The sequence below is a fragment of the Onychomys torridus genome, chromosome 14 (assembly GCF_903995425.1).
Source record: "Onychomys torridus chromosome 14, mOncTor1.1, whole genome shotgun sequence".
Taxonomy (NCBI): domain Eukaryota; kingdom Metazoa; phylum Chordata; class Mammalia; order Rodentia; family Cricetidae; genus Onychomys; species Onychomys torridus.
This window is the reverse complement of record NC_050456.1, coordinates 55,061,154-55,077,166: the sequence shown is the minus strand read 5'-3', so window position 1 is coordinate 55,077,166 and position 16,013 is coordinate 55,061,154. Positions and strand designations below refer to the sequence as shown.

Genomic DNA, 16,013 nt, shown 5'->3' with positions numbered 1-16,013 from the left:
CTAGCCTGGGCTTACAGAGTGAAATGATCTCTAAACCCAGAAAGATGCCAATCATTATTGGCTTGCTAATTATAGCAAATTACCTAATGCAAAATATACACAGTGGAAAGAGCACACTGAGGGTGAGGAGGAGTGGGATGATATAGTTCTAATGCAGACTGCTGTGCTGTGCTGTGCGGAGCCCACATTGCTTGATAATGCCTGGGGGGCAGGGGGTACTGATGACTTCAGGAAAGGCACGAGAGGGTAACTCTAGGGAGGTAACAACAAAAAAAACCCATGTGGCTGAGGGTAGGAGCACTACAGAGTAACATGGGTCTGAGCATCAAGTGTCCCTGTTTGTGCTTCAAAGCCAGAGTGACCAATAGTCCCAGTTTGTCAGTCACTCAAGGACTTCCTAGGATATGAGACTTTCAAGGGAGAGCTTGGCATGCACGGAGAAGTGACAGTCTGCCTGTGTGTATGTCTCTACCTGAGATCCAGTTTTCCCTCATCTGTGTGCTGGGAACACTATTTCCTCTGACATTATAATAGTGGTGACAGTCGTCAATATTTACTGAGCTTTCCTCTAGGCCAGGCACTGGGCTGCATTATCCTCGGCTGATCTTTAATACTCACAGGTGCTTGAAGGAGGTTCTGGGAATGCCTCCCACTCAAGGACAGAGCTAACCAAGGTCATGCTGACAGTGTCAGGGATAGTATGTGTGTGTGTGTGTGTGTGTGTGTGTGCGTGCGTGTGTGTGTGTGTGTGTGTGTGCGTGCGTGTGTGTGTGTGTGTGTGTGTGTGTGCGTACGTGTGTGTGTGTGTGTGTGTGTGTGTGTGTGTGTGTGTGTGTGTGCACACGTGCATGCTCGCACCAGGTGTGTGCAGTGCCAGTGGAGGACAGAAGAGGGTGTTGGATCCTCTGGAGCTGAAATTAGAATTCTGAGCTGCCATGTGTGTGCTGAGTACTAAACCCAGGTCCTCTGTAAGAGCATCCAGTGCTCTTAATTGCTAAGTCATCTCTTCAGCCCCAGAGATAGAATTTGAACTCAGGTCCATCTGGCCCAGACCAGAGAAAGGAACTCTGCCACGTACTGCCCTGCAGCAGGAGTGTGAGTATATGTGCACATGTCTAGCACCAGTCTCACCTAGAGACCCTGTATTTCTCCCTGTCCCCAGCAGCCAGCAGATGACCTCCAGAAGGACAGAGGTTCTATGTGCGGACAGATCTCTCCATTTCCAAATGTCTCACCCAGATAATCTAGCTGAAGTTGTAGGGATTTTAGGAAACTGAATAATCTCAAAATTTTTTAATGCTAGACAGCCATCTACGTGGGAAGTTAGATGTCTTTGTACCCTGATGATCTGATGGGAAGGTTCGAAGAGCAGAATAAGACTGTGTTATCTGACAATATGATGACCTGGTCTTAGATCCTAACTTTTTTCCTAATTTTTAAAAAAATATATTTTATGATAGGGTCCTGGCTAGCCTGGAACTCACTATGTAGATCAGGCTGGCTTTAAACTCAAATGTTCTCCTGCTTTAGTCTTCTTAGTGTTGGGATTAAAGGCCTGTGCCACTACATCTGGACTAAAACTGCTATCTTTAAACAGTGTGTGACCCTGGACAAATTCCCAACTTTCCCAGCTTAAATTTCCAAATCTATAAAATGGGACTATAGTAAAAATTAATGGGCATGATGTCATAGCTAATTTAGCAAGCTGAGCACTCACTACTGTGTGCTAGGTATGTGGTTAACATCATTATGTATGAATACATTGTGGAGTGAACACTGCTTGTGGTTGCCTAGGCTCTGAAGGAAGCAACAAGCTCAAGGGGTAGATGCAGACACAGCCCTTAGCAATGGACTCAGAATCTGCATCCTTTGGTTTCCGCAAGTAAAAGGCCCAGGAAATACAAAACTAGCGCTGGCCTCCATGACGATCCTTTCAACTCCAGGCCACCCTTGCAGTGTGGCCTGGCTTAAATGAGAAATGTCACCACAGGCTCATGTATGTGAACGCCCTGACCCCAGCTGGTGGTGTATTGGGGAAGTTATGGAACCTTTGGGAAGTGGAGCCTTGCCAGAGGAGCAGCTTTGAGGTTTATAGCCTCATTCCAATTCCTGTTCACACCCCCACCCCTACCAACCCCTGCACCCTTGTGTGTGGATGAAATGCCGTCTCTCTGCTTCTTGCTGCCACACCAAGCCTTCTCTCCCCATTCTGGTGATGGACTTAGGCCTCTGGAGGCCTAAGTAAAAAATAAACCCTTTCTTCTGTAAGTTGATTTCTATCACAGGAAGAGAAAAGGACTAACGCGCTGTGTTTGCCAATAACAGCAATGTCCATAGCCCCATACCCATCGCAGCCAGCCCTGCCCACAGCCTGAGCTTGCCAGGCTCCCTCTGAGGGTCACATGCCACAATTACCTGAGTTGGCTAGAGCCAGGGCCTTGAGCGTCACAAACTCCTCCTTCTCTATCCTGAGCTTCTTGTACCTGTGCAACAGCTGCAGGATGGCTCTGTAAACTCCAGCAGCCCCACTAGTCGAGAGTGCTCCTTGTCCATGAAATAGTCCTCCACTAACACCAGCTTATCATCATAGGGCAGCGAGCAGTACATGATGCCCAGGATGAGGATCTCCATCCAGGTACTCTGCAGCAGGCTCATCTGGTCCCTGAGTGGCAGATTCGAGAAGACAGCAGAAGCGGGAGAAGAGGACAATGATCGGAAGTGGACCCAGGGGCTTACCAGAGGGCAGACTGGGGGAGGGGTGAAGTGGAGTACTGTGTCCTTGCATCTCCAGACCCTGCCAGGGATGGGGGAGCCATGTGATGCTGCTTCCACCCCCTCGGTAAATGAGTCACACGAGAATTCATGGGAAAGACTTACTTAATAAGAGCTAGGTCAGTGTTGACAGTTACTATCACTATGCTTGTTGGTTCTAGGTCTTTCCAGTATCTGGAGATAAATTAGGCGCATATGTAATTGAAGGAGCTGCTGAAGTAATAGCAGGATTTGAGGGTGGCAAGACGGGGCCTCTAACTCTCTGCTCCCTCCCGCGAGTCTCTCTGTTTTAAAATAATTCTGATTCTAATGCAGTTACCAGCCAAGAAGGAGGATTCAGTTGTCCATTGGCCTGGGCAGAAGATCCTGTGTCCAAAAGCAGAGGCTGTCAGGAGGAGAAAGCTCCATAGACACAGCCAATCAGCCCATGTGTCCAAACTGGTGACATGCTGGGACTTCACTGTCTGTGCGTGGACTTGATCTAGGCAAAGTCTGTTAACAGCCTGATTTATGAGAAGGCCACAGAGAAGAATAAGTTTGCTAATTTCAAACACCATAACCACAAAACAGGAGGCAGTTAACTTCTCAGGGGGGCTCATCCAGAAACGGGGAGATTAGTCTAATTTGAGTAAGTTAGATTTATTAAGAGAAGGAAATAGCTGGGCACCAGTACTTGGGAGGAGGATGTGGAGTTCAAAGCCAGCTTTGACCACATGAGACCCTGTCTCGAAACAAACAAACAAAACAGGGCTGGAAATAGAGTACAGTTGCTGAGTGCCTGACTAGCATCTGTGAGGCCCTAACTTTAAATCCCAGTGCTTGGGGTGGAATGAGAGAAGAGAGTCCACAAGTCATTTGCACAATGTTTTGTGTGCTACTGAAATTAAGGAAATGTGTTTCTAGGCAATTCTGGTAATGAAATAATTTGTTAACTTCTGACAAAGCCCTGCCTACTCATTGCTTGTGATGTGTGGGTGTCATGAGGATGAAAGGCATGTATGAAGGAAGGAACCACACCTCTTGTGGCACACTGTGAGTCACCATCCTATTGCCAAGAATGACTGAGGAAGCTGCTACTATATTTATTAGTACAGTCATTATTACTTCCTTCTCTTTGGACTTGCCTGGTTCCTGGATGGCCCATCTCTTAGGGCCAGTGAGGAGTCTTTCCTGTTACCCACCCAGGAAAAACGCCTTCCCTCTTGGGGGGTACCCCTGAAGCTGAAGGCTAATTACCTCATCTGTATTTTCTAAGTCTCCTCCAGGAAGCCCAACACTTGGGAAATTCAGCTCAAGCCCAAACTGCATTTCCAGTCCTGTAACCTCCAAGGGACCCGAGACATAACTGAGCAAACTGCTATTCCCATAAGCCTGTGATCCCAGCACTGACGAAGCAGAAGCAGAAGGATCATTAGGACTTTGAAGCCAGCCAAGGCTGCTACACAGTAGCACCTTGTCTCCAAAACAGAAAATTAGCAGTAGTCCCACTTCCAGGGTTTTAGTTATGCAAGGTCAACTATCTGGGTATGAAAATAGGAAGTAGAAGATTCCAGAAATGAATGATTTTAAGTTTATCTATGATCTGGGTCCACCCTGATCTACTGTGCTCCATACAGGAATCAGGCTGTTTTCTGGTGTATCTATGCTGTCTATGCTGCCCACCCGTCTCTCACGGGAAGCCACCTCAGTTGGGGTAATGAAGTACACCAATATGCTCAGGTGGTCCTCATTTCACTCACTAATGACCCCAGATACAGACACTAAGACATGAGACACAAAAGGACAAATAAACTCCAGGGCAGCGATATTATGAAAATACAATATCTATGTGTTTCAGACATAGTAACCTATTTAGAGGTTCTAGGTTTTAGATCATCTCTGGTTAGTGGGCAGGGCAACACTACAAATCTGTCTAAGCCACATACTGGGAGAGACCCTCTGTTCAATGCTTAGTCTGTGAGCACGAGGTACCCTCTGTGCATCTGGTTGTAGACCACAGGGTGCACACACTGTAGCATGAGCCCTGTCTAAAGACTGCTGCACAACTCTAGTCCCAGGCAGTCTGAACTCCTTCCTTCTGCGTGCCCCTGGCCAGAATCAACAAGAACTCAACATGGTCTTGGTGCGTGCTCTAACATGTGAGCCCACAAACAATCTTCAAGTGCTTTCTTTCTCATTGTAAGCCCGTCCTCAAATGAGTGTTCCTTCAGAAGTAGGATCAAATCAGTAATTTTAAAGTATCAGACGCAAGGTTAGAGAGATGATGGTTCAGCTGTCACTTGATGCTTCTACAGAGGATGCAGGGTACATTCCCAGTACCCACAGGGAAGATCACAATCATTTGTGACTCCAGTTCCAGGAGATCTGAAACCCTCTTCTGCCTTCCTAGGGCATTAACTGCTCCAGCAGTGTCCACTCAGCCAGCTGCGGGCATTTTGTCCTATCTTGCTGGTATGGGAAGGAAGCCCAGCTGAAGTGCTGGAGGACTAAGGTGGACATTTATGGGGTAACACCCTCTTTCCCAAAACTCTGGGACACAGCAGTGTGGCTGGGGTGGGCTCTCAGAGGCTAGGCTCTCCGAATCCCAGCTCCTAAGGCTTAATCATGTACTGAAGTGACAGTTCAGTACAGAAGTGTTATCTACCTTGGATCAGGGACTATGAGAGCTCAGGCAGAAGCATGGATGCCTCAACATCCACTCATCCAGTGGCTGCAAGATGCAATTCCTTGTAGGTAAAGGGACAGGGAGAGGGAGGCTCTCCTAAAAAAGTTTAGCATTAACTATGTGAAGTGGCCAGCCTCTGATCTGGAGTCCCTGCAGTTTCCTAGATATGTCACCAGGAAGGAAGAGCCAGCAGCATTTTGAAGGTGATGGTGTCAGAAAGCCAGAAAAGGGGGACTCCTGCATTGCAGGAAGGGGTCAGAATAGGTTGCCTTTGGGCATTCTCCAGAATGAACATCTTCAGCTCTGCCAGCCTCTAAACACCAGTGAGAGCTCATGACTGCCCCTTGAGTGGGTGAATCAGAAGAAAGCTTTGTCTATGTGCCCAGAGCTGAGGGGTTTATTAAGATGGCCCTTTCGGGAAGATTGGATGGGTTGGTGGACCACTATGCAACAATTACCAGGTCTTGACAGTCACTCACCCAAGAGGGCTACACCCAATAACCCCTGGTGGTTATAGGGTGCCCCCCTGTGGCACAAAACCTTGCCTTTTATGAGGTAAGGGAGGAGCCAGGGGAGACCTTTAGTGCTCTTTCCTTTCCAAGATGTCATTCCATCTTCTCCCCTCAAGTGCTGGGCCCTCTACCTATCCTACACCCCAACCAAGGATGCTAACCTTGAGTGAGGGTCCCCAAGTGCCTGCTGGTGGGGCCAGGTTCTGAATTTTCCACAGGTCTCTAATCTGGCCACACTCAAGAGGAGGAGGAAATAGAGGCAACAGGAGCAGTGGGTACAGGACCCAGCTCTTTACTGAGTTCCCAGGTACATTCCCTGGAGTTACCTAGGCTGGCTGAGGTAGGGGCAGGAAGCAGGGGAGGGGCTTCTGGGAGGGCTGGTGGGATGTAGAAACTTGGGGCAGGCAGGAGCACCAACTGGACCCTAGGTGTAGCAGAACAAGGGAAAAGGTGGAAGGGGAGGCAGCCAGCTGGATTGTGGGGGTACAGAGCCGCAGGAGCAGCCACAGACCTCGGCAGAAGCAGGGCCTTTGGAGACACTCCTTCCCCAAGGGCCTGCCCTCTCTGACACCAACACCTCCAGAAGAACCCAATGGAAGTCTTTTGGGTCCTGGACACTAAGCTCTACTCATCCAGGTTACATTCTAGGTCCTGAATGGAGAGGGGTCTGGAAATGGATGTGCTGCCTTTTGGTTGTGGGGTGCTTCCTCTGGTTGTCTCCAGCCCTAAGGGGAGTCAGCCCTGGCCCAAGCCTTAGCACCACCCATGGAGAAGGAAAAAATACCAAAGAAAATGCAGGTGACAGATGAGACCCCTGCACGCGCCCTCCCATCCCTGTCTCCCCATCTTCTGCCCCCAGGAGTCTGCACAAGGACAGGAAGCAGGAAACCTCTTACTTACTCTGGGACAGCTCAGAGTCCTGATGCAGGTGTCAAAAGTCGAGGCTGGTGGCTGTGGAGGTCTCCACCATGGAACGTGTCCATCCATCCATGTGCTGGGCCATCACACCTTGGCCTCCAGCATCTCCAAGAAGAGTCTGTGCATGGGCACCTTGTCCTGCAGTTTCACACTGTAGAAATGCTGCATGGCTATGACTGCTTTCTGCCGCAGGGGGGCCACATCAGCAGCATCTTGCCGGTCATCCATGGCTCCACATGGCACTGGCTCACTCCGCAGTCCTGCAGCGCCTCATGCAGCAGGTCCTGCAGCTTCTGAACAGCCTGTAGGTCCTCAATGTACATGGAATCTGCAGACACAGGAGAGAATGTCAGCGTCAGCAAGGGCTGGCTGCCCCAGGACAGAAGGCATATCTGGAGTGGAAACCAGGCCAGCAGGCAGCAGGTCTATCTTCAAAGGCTGACTATTGAAGAACAAGGATCTTCACTTTAGGGCTGAGTCAGTGACCGATGATGGTACTGGGCTTGTCCCCAGAGAGACCACCAGGAGGGTACTGAAAGGGCTTGAACATGGGCAGATCTGTTGGATACCCTGGAGGTGACCCTGGAACATGGCCAGCAGAGCTAGAATCTTATGTGCCTTACTTGCAAGCTATAAGACTTGGGGCGAGTTACTTAACTTCTCTATCTCCCATTTCCTAGTCATACCTACCTCATAGGATTAAGGAGGTTATACAGGTTAAGGGTATAGAGCAATCAAGTGCCCATGTCACAGCAGCCTCACCACTATCACTACTGGCACCATCATGTCTTTATGATCTCCTGATCCATATGTACAGCCAACCTCACAACTCTGGCTGCAGAGCATCTGATATAAAGGGGCAGAATTCAAGATCTAGCTGCTTTGGGGTGGGGGTGAAAGGAGTACAGGGACATGGTGTCAGAGGGAGCCAGTGGGAATACAGCTTAGTGATGGGTGCTTGCCTAGCAAGCTCAAAACCTGGATTCTGATACCCAGCACTGCATTGGTTTAGAATGTAGCCCATGAACTCAATATCTGAAACCCTGGGATAGAGTTGGGTCTGAGCAGAACAACCTAGGAATCCCCTAGAACTTGTCATGTGGGCGAACTACCCAGGCACTTTCTGTTACCATCTTGTGCTGGCTCCACGAACTGTAGCACCAAAGCTTGCTGTGTGGACACAGGGAGCTGAGCCAACCTTGTGGATTCCTCAAAAAAGCAAGCAAGTCCAGAGCATGCTAGGTGGCCTGGCACCACACTGCTAATGCAGCTGCACCAGATGGCTGGTTCCAGTGATGCTCTGGACTCCTCTGGGTCTCTTTCCAGTCTATAGTCTCCGGAGTCCCTGCAGGGTTGGTCCCTAGCCACCTCTGACCCCATTTCCCATCCTGTCACCCTCCCCAAGAAGCCACAATTGGCAGGTGCTTTCAACCAAAAATGAAATAAAATAACATTGTAGGATCAATCTCTTTGCAATCCATCAGTAAGTTTGTATTGATGGCGTTGATAAACTGTTAATTACAAAATCAATAGGTATGAATTTTTTTTCTGCTGTCAAAGAGCCCTAGAGATGACTAAGATGTAGGTGAGTGACAGCCGGCATACTCTCAAGGGACTGGGTCAGCACCTGATGAGCTCTGTTCTTCTGGCCGCTCCCTGAGTCACCCCATCTACTTAGCCACAGGGGCCCCTGTACTGATACCAGGAGGCTTCAGTGGTCTCCTGGCTATACCTTCTCCATCTAACATGTGCAGTAGGCTCCTGAGTGACTGTCCTGTCCTGAGGCTATGACCTGCAAGGTCCATGTCCAACAGCTCTTCCTTCCTGGACTACAAGGCACTAGGATCTTTTAAACCAATGGAAGATAGGAGCAAGGAGTCTCTGGGGGCAAGCAAGGGCCACTGCCTAGGAGGGTGGCATATACCTGTAATTCCAATAGTGAGGAGGCTGAGGCAGGAGGACTGCCAGGAGTCTTATTGCCAGCCTGGGATATATAGTCAATCTCAGGCTAGCCTGGGCTTACAGAGTGAAATGATCTCTAAACCCAGAGAGATGCCAATCATTATTGGCTTGTTAATTAATTGTAGCAAATTACCTAATGTAAGATATTCACAGTGGAAAGAGCACACTGAGGGTGAGGAGGAGTGGGATGATATAGTTCTAATGCAGACTGCTGTGCTGTGCTGTGCGGAGCCCACATTGCTTGATAATGCCTGGGGGGCAGGGGGTACTGATGACTTCAGGAAAGGCACGAGAGGGTAACTCTAGGGAGGTAACAACAAAAAAAACTCATGTGGCTGAGGGTGGGAGTGCTATGGAGTAACCTGGGTCTGAGCATCAAGTGTCCCTGTTTGTGCTTCAAAGCCAGAGTGACCAATGGTCCCAGTTTGTCAGCCACTGAGAAGCGGCAGTCTGCCTGTGTATATGTCTCTCCCTCATCTGTGTGCTGGGAACACTATTTCCTCTGACATTATAACAGCGGTGACAATCGTCAATATTTACTGAGCTTTCCTCTAGGCCAGGCACTGGGCTGCATTATCCTTGGCTGATCTTTAATATTCACAGGTGCTTGAAAGAGGTACTGGGGAGGCCTTCCACTCAAGGACAGAGCAAATCAAGGTCATGCTGTTAGTGTCAGTGATAGTGTATGTGTGTGCATGTGCGTGTGCGTGTGCGTGCGCGTGCATGTGTGTGTGTGTGTGTGTGCACCACATGTATGCAGGGCCAGTAGAGGCCAGAAGAGAGTGTTGGATCCTCTGGAGCTGGAATTAGAAGTCTGTGAGCTGCCATGTGGATCCTGAGAACTAAACCCAGGTTCTCTGCAAGAGCAGCCAGTGCTCTTAATTGCTAAGCCATTTCTTCAGCCCCAGAGATAGAATTTGAACTCAGATCCATCTGGCCAGAGCAAGGAACTCTGCCACCACTGCCCTGCAGCAGGAGTGTGAGTGTATGTGTACATGTCTAGCACCGGTCTCACCTAGAGACCCCACATTTCTCCCTGTCCCCAGCAGCCAACAGATGACCTCCAGAAGGACAGAGGCTCTACATGTGGACAGATCTCTCCATTACCCAATGCCTTGCCCGGATAATCTAGCTGAAGTTGTAGGGATTTTAGGAAACAGAATAATCTCAAAACTTTTTAATGCTAGACTACCATTCACATGGGAGGTTAGATGTCTTTGTACCCTGATGATCTGATGGGAAGGTTCAAAGAGCAGAATAAGACTGTGTTATCTGAGAATTGGATGACCTGGTCTTAGATCCTAACCATGACACTTTTTTTTCCCTAATTTTAAAAAAAATATATTTTAGGACAGGGTCCTGGCTATCCTGGAACTCACTATGTAGATCAGGCTGGCTTTAAACTCAACCGTTCTCCTGCTTCAGTCTTCTTAGTGCTGGGATTAAAGGCCTGTGCCACTACATCTGGACTAACCCTGCCATCTTTAAACAGTGTGAGACTCTAGACAAATTCCCAACTTCCCCAGCCTCAATTTCCAAATCTATAAAATGGGACTATAGTAAAAATTAATGGGCATCATGTCATAGCCAATTTAGCAAGCTGAGCACTCACTACTGTGTGCTAGGTATGCGGTTAACATCATTATGTATGAATACATTGTGGAGTGAACACTGCTTGTGGTTGCCTAGGCTCAGAAGGAAGCAACAAGCTCAAGGGGTAGATGCAGACACAGCCCTTAGCAACGGACTCAGAATCCGCATCCTTTGGTTTACGCAAGCAAAAGGCCTAGGAAATACAAAACTAGCGCTGGCCTCCATGACGATCCTTTCAACTCCAGGCCACCCTTGCAGTGTGGCCTGACTTAAATGAGAAATGTCCCCACAGGCTCATGTATGTGAACATCCTGACCCCAGCTGGTGGTGTATTGGGGAAGTTATGGAACCTTTGGGAAGTGGAGCCTTGCTGGAGGAGCAGCTTTGAGGTTTATAGCCTCATTCCACTTCCTGTTCGCTCCCCCCTCCCCCCCTTCCTGCTCCCTCGTGTGTGGATGAAATGCCGTCTCTCTGCTTCCTGCTGCCACACCAAACCTTCTCTCCCCATTCTGGTGATGGACTCTATCCCTCTGGAGGCCTAAGCCAAAAATAAACCCTTTCTTCTGGAAGTTGCTTTTTATCACAGGAAGAGAAAAGGACTACCGCGCAGTGTTCGCCAATAACAGCAATGTCCATCACCCCATACCCATCGCAGCCAGCCCCGCCCACAGCCTGAGCTTGCCAGGCTCCCTCTGAGGGTCACAGGCCACCATTACCTGAGTTGGCTAGAGCCAGGGCCTTGAGCGTCACAAACTCCTCCTTCTCTACCCTGAGCTTCTTGTACCTGCGCACCAGCTGCAGGATGGCTCTGTAAAGCTCCAGCAGCCCCGCCAGTCGAGAGTGCTCCTCGTCCATGATATAGTCCTCCGCGTACACCAGCTTATCATCATAGGGCAGCGAGCGGTACACGATGCCCAGGATGAGGATCTCCATCCAGGCACTCTGCAGCAGGCTCATCTGGTCCCCGAGTGACAGATTCGAGAAGCCTGCAGAAGCGGGAGAAGAGGACAAGGATCGGAAGTGGGCCCAGGGTCTTCCCTGGGGCTTGCTAGAGGGCAGACTGGGGGAGGCAGTGAAAGCCGGGGACTGTGTCCTTGCATCTCCAGACCCTGCTGGGGGTGGGGGAGCCATGTGATGCTGCTTCCACCCCCTCAGTAAATGAGTCACACCAGAATTCATGGGAAAGACTTACATAATAAGAGCTGGGTCAATGTTGACAGTTATGATCACTGTGCTTGTTGGTTCTAGGTCTTTCCCAGTATCTGGAGATTAATTACGTGCATATGTAATGGAAGGAGCTGCTGAATTAATAGCAGGATTTGAGGGTGGCAAGACGGGACCTCCCGGGAGTCTCTCTCTTTTAAAACAATTCTGATTCTAATGCAGTTTCCAGCCAAGAAGGGGGATTCAGTTGTCCATTGGCCTGGGCAGAAGCTCCTGTGACCAAAAGCAGAGGCTGCCAGGAGGAGAAAGCTCCATAGACACAGCCTGTCAGCCCATGTGTCCAGACTGGTGACATGCTGGAACTGCACTGTCTGTGTGTGGACTTGATTTAGGCAAAGTCGATTAACAGCCCGAGAAGAGTAAGTTCGCTAATTTCAAACACCATAACCACAAAACAGGAGGCAGTTAACTTCTCAGGGGGGCTCATCCAGAAGCGGGGAGATTAGTCTAACTCGAGCAAGTTAGATTTATTGAGAGAAGGAAATAGCTGGGCACCAGTACTTGGGAGGAGGATGTGGAGTTCAAAGCCAGCTTTGACCACACGAGACCCTGTCTCAAACAAAACAGGGCTGGAAATACAGTGCAGTTGCCGAGTGCCTGACTAGCATGTGTGGGGCCCTAACTTTAGCTCCCAGTGCTTGGTGGGGTGAAAGAAGAGAGTCTACAAGCCATTTGCACAATGGTCTGTGTGCAGCTGAAATTAAGGAAATGTGTTTCTAGGCAATTCTGCTAATGAAAGGATTTGTTAACTTCTGACAAAGCCCTGCCTACTCATTGCTTGTGACATGTGGGTGTCATGAGGATGAAAGGCATGTATGAAGGAAGACCCCACACCACTTGTGGCGCACAGTGAGCCACCATCCCTCTGCCAAGTATGACTGAGGAAGCCGCTACTGTATTTATTAGTACAGTCATTATTACTTCCTTCTCTTTGGACTTGCCCGGTTCCTGGATGGCCCATCTCTTAGGGCCAGTGCGGCATCTTTCCTGTTACCCACCCATGACAAATGCCTTCCCTCTTGGGGGTACCCCTGAAGCTGAAGGCCAATTACCTCATCTTTATTTTCTAAGTCTCTTTGCCATTATGAACCCCGAACCTGCCCATACAACCTGTGCCTTGGATCACCACCTAGCCGCCAGACTCTAAAGGTGACCAATCACAGAGAAGGTTGTACCTACCACCTAGGGGGACTTTGGGTGACTGTGCATCCTTGGGGGGACATGACAGGACACAAGGGCTAAGTTGTACGTCCGTTGCTACCCACGTCTCCAGTACCACAGAGGGTATGTGACGGCCTGTGGGGGCCCAGGAAGCCGGAGGTAATAAAAGATAGATAGAAATGGACATTCAATTTCCCTTATCAGGTCCATGAGTAGGAGAGAGGCTTTGGTGACATTAATTAGCAGATACCAATCAGCCAGCACGGGAGGGTGTGGGCAGGGAGGAAAGCAGACTGCACAGGGAGGAGCTGGATGGGAACAGAGAGACGGAGGAGGGTGGGGCGGCACACAGGGGGGAATTAACTGTGAACTGGAAGGCAGCGGAGAGGGTGCACAGGAGGCACAGCCAGGCTCTGGGGATACAAACAGGCTGCTGAGACTCATCCCTCAGGCACAATCTCTGCAAGAATGTCACAAGCAGGCTTCTGTCCCTCTCGGCGCCCCATGGCGACCAATGGTTTACTCAAACTGTAACTCCCAGCCTCCCAGGAGTACCGTGGAGAAGATGTCACAGGTCACTAAATGTCATCAACCAACATGGTGGAGCACGCCTTTAATCCCACCACTTGGGAGGCAGAGGCAGGCGGAGCTCTGAGTTCAAGGTCAGCCTGGTCTTCAGAGTGAGTTCTAGGACAGCCAGGGCTACACAGGGAAACCCTGTCTCGAAGGAAAAAAAAAAGAAATAAAGGAGGAGAGAGAGAGAGACAGACAGACAGACAGACAGACAGACAAAGAGAGAAAGGAAGAAGAGCTGCAGTGACTGGAAGGTTCTGAGACCATGCAATGGTAGAGTTGCTCAAGGACAGCCCAGGGAGAACCTGCACAAGGGACCTGAGGCCTATGTTCTAAAGGGACACTCGCCGGGGGTACAGACATGCTCCTGAGCCCTAATCTCCAAGAGCCTGGAATATGTAGACACCAGACACAGGGTGGTGGTGGTGGGGGCGCCTTGGGGGCCTGCTTACCTTCCTGCCCAGGCTCTGCCCACCTAGGCTCTGCCCACCTAGCCTGGTAAGCAGCCACAGCAGAGGACAGACAGACAGATGCCGTGGCCTGACCCTGGCATGGCAGGAAAACAACCTCAAATACTTGCTCAGAGTTTATACCCCATATAAGGGTCATGTAAGAGGCTGGCCTGCTCTAGGGGTTGGGGGTGGGGCAGGCAGCCACTTAGAAAACTCTTTGCTGCTGTGGGAGAGCGTTCAGAAGGCTAGCTTTCAACCGCTGGTGGCCCAGCAGGCTCACCCTCAGGGGAGAAAATGCCTTCTCTCCATGCTGGACAGAGTTCTGAAAACCCCAGGCTACCAACAGTGTTTGCTGTCAGTATCTGAAACCATATTAATGCTTTCTAGTTCTTGAGGAAAACACTAGAAGGGAAAACAGGAGGAGACATGGTTAGCTCCAGGAGAGGACCGGGTGGCGGACGAGAGACGCAGCATTGTTAATCACATTCAGAAAGTATGCCAGGCAGAAAACGATGGAAATACAATTTGTGATACATGTACTTATTATATAAACACAACAGTTCATCAATGAACCACCACAAAGTGTGAGGGAGAACTATTTGTGTGGATGTGCAAAACACAGGCTGGCGCACAGGCGCCAGAGCCAACTGGTCACACCCGTCACTCTGCCAGCCACTAGAGGTGACCCTAGGCAAGGCGGCCCTCCACCTGGTGCATCTACACTCCTCTGTAAAATGGGGCTGAGGTTAAATGTGTGCACGCACAGGACACTTCTTGATCTGTTCAGCACACAGGAAGCACAGGAGTATTTAACGTCATCACATGATACAGCAGGAGAACAGTGTTAAAATGTGAGCCTGTGGGGGAGGGAACACACTGTGGCTGGCTGTACACACACAGGGAATTCCCAGAAGGCTTTCACATGGGGGCCTTGGAGGTTTTCATGTTCACTTCTGGTATTTGCATGACAAGTAGATTCTCTGTTATTTAAAACCCAAGCAGCTGGTGCGCCCCTCCCCACCTTCGGGGAAAACACCCCCACTTGTATTTCCAAGGGAGCTGGGCCTCCATCAGTTCATCTGGGATCTGGGCCAGCAAGGCCCCTCCCTGCAGCAGCCGGTCTGAGAGGCTCTGGTGACCTGGGCTCCCGACCAGCAAGGCTGACCAGCTCTCCCTACAAACTCATCCTGGGAGCACTGGCCAAATCAGGGCCCCCGGCTCACAGCTTCAGGAAAACTGTGTTATCTACACCACTGGATCTAATAACAGCTGGCCCCATCCCCCATGACACTATGCGCTCCTAGAATTTAAAAAAAAAAAAAAGCAGGTAATTTGTGGCAAGTGGAGTTCATAATCTGCTAATTTATGATGGTCTCTGCCGACCTGGAGAGCCATTAGAGAGGTAATAAAGGGAGATGTAATTATAGGATCCGGGGCCACTTCAGACACAGCTGCTGTCACTCGGCAGCTCATCCTTCATCCAGCCAGACGGCGGTTCCCCAGGAGCAGGCTGTCCTAAGAATCTTCCTGAAGAGGCCTCTGGAGATCCCTTGCACACAGCACCCCGGGCTGGGCACTAGTGATGACTCCCCATGAAGGCTCTCCTGGCCAGGCTGGAGTCCCAGCTGCCGGGGATTGGGGGGCGGGTGGGCAAACAAGTGGCCAATAACGCAGGGAGACCGCAACTCACTGAGCACTACCAGCAGCCGGAGCAAGCAAAGGCTGCTGCCAGCTAAGGCTCTAGTCTCTGGATCCCAGGGAGGAAGAGGTCACTGCTGTGGTTGCTCTTGTCACTACTAGGGCTTGCCCTCCAGGAAGCCCAACACCTGGGAAATTCAGCTCAAGCCCAAACTGCATTTCCAGTTCTGTAACCTCCAAGGGACCCGAGTCGTAACTGAGCAAACTGCTATTCCCATCAGTCTGTGATCCCAGCACCGAAGAGGCAGAGGCAGAAGGATCATTAGGACTTTGAAGCCAGCCAAGGCTGCTATACCGTAGCACCTTGTCTCCCAAACAGAAAATAAGCAGTAGTCCCTCTTCCAGGGTTTTAGTGATGCAAGGTCAGCTGACTGGGTAGAAGATTCCAGAAATGAACGATTTTCAGTTTATCTGTGATCTGGGTCCACCCTGCTCTATGCTGCTCCGTATAGGAGTCAGGCTGTTTTCTGGTGTATCGATGCT

The 16,013-nt window shown here is 50.1% G+C and overlaps 1 protein-coding gene across 1 annotated transcript in view; it reads right to left on the bottom strand.

The window, feature by feature from the left end:
• Positions 1 to 6,892: 6,892 nt before the first annotated feature.
• Esrrb (estrogen related receptor beta) overlaps positions 6,893 to 16,013 on the bottom strand; it is a 105,574-nt gene continuing 96,453 nt past the window's right edge. The window contains 3 exon segments of the mRNA XM_036206169.1: positions 6,893 to 7,061; positions 7,064 to 7,195; positions 11,139 to 11,408. Coding sequence (XP_036062062.1) covers positions 6,952 to 7,061; positions 7,064 to 7,195; positions 11,139 to 11,408 — 512 coding nt within the window. The 3' untranslated portion in view covers positions 6,893 to 6,951.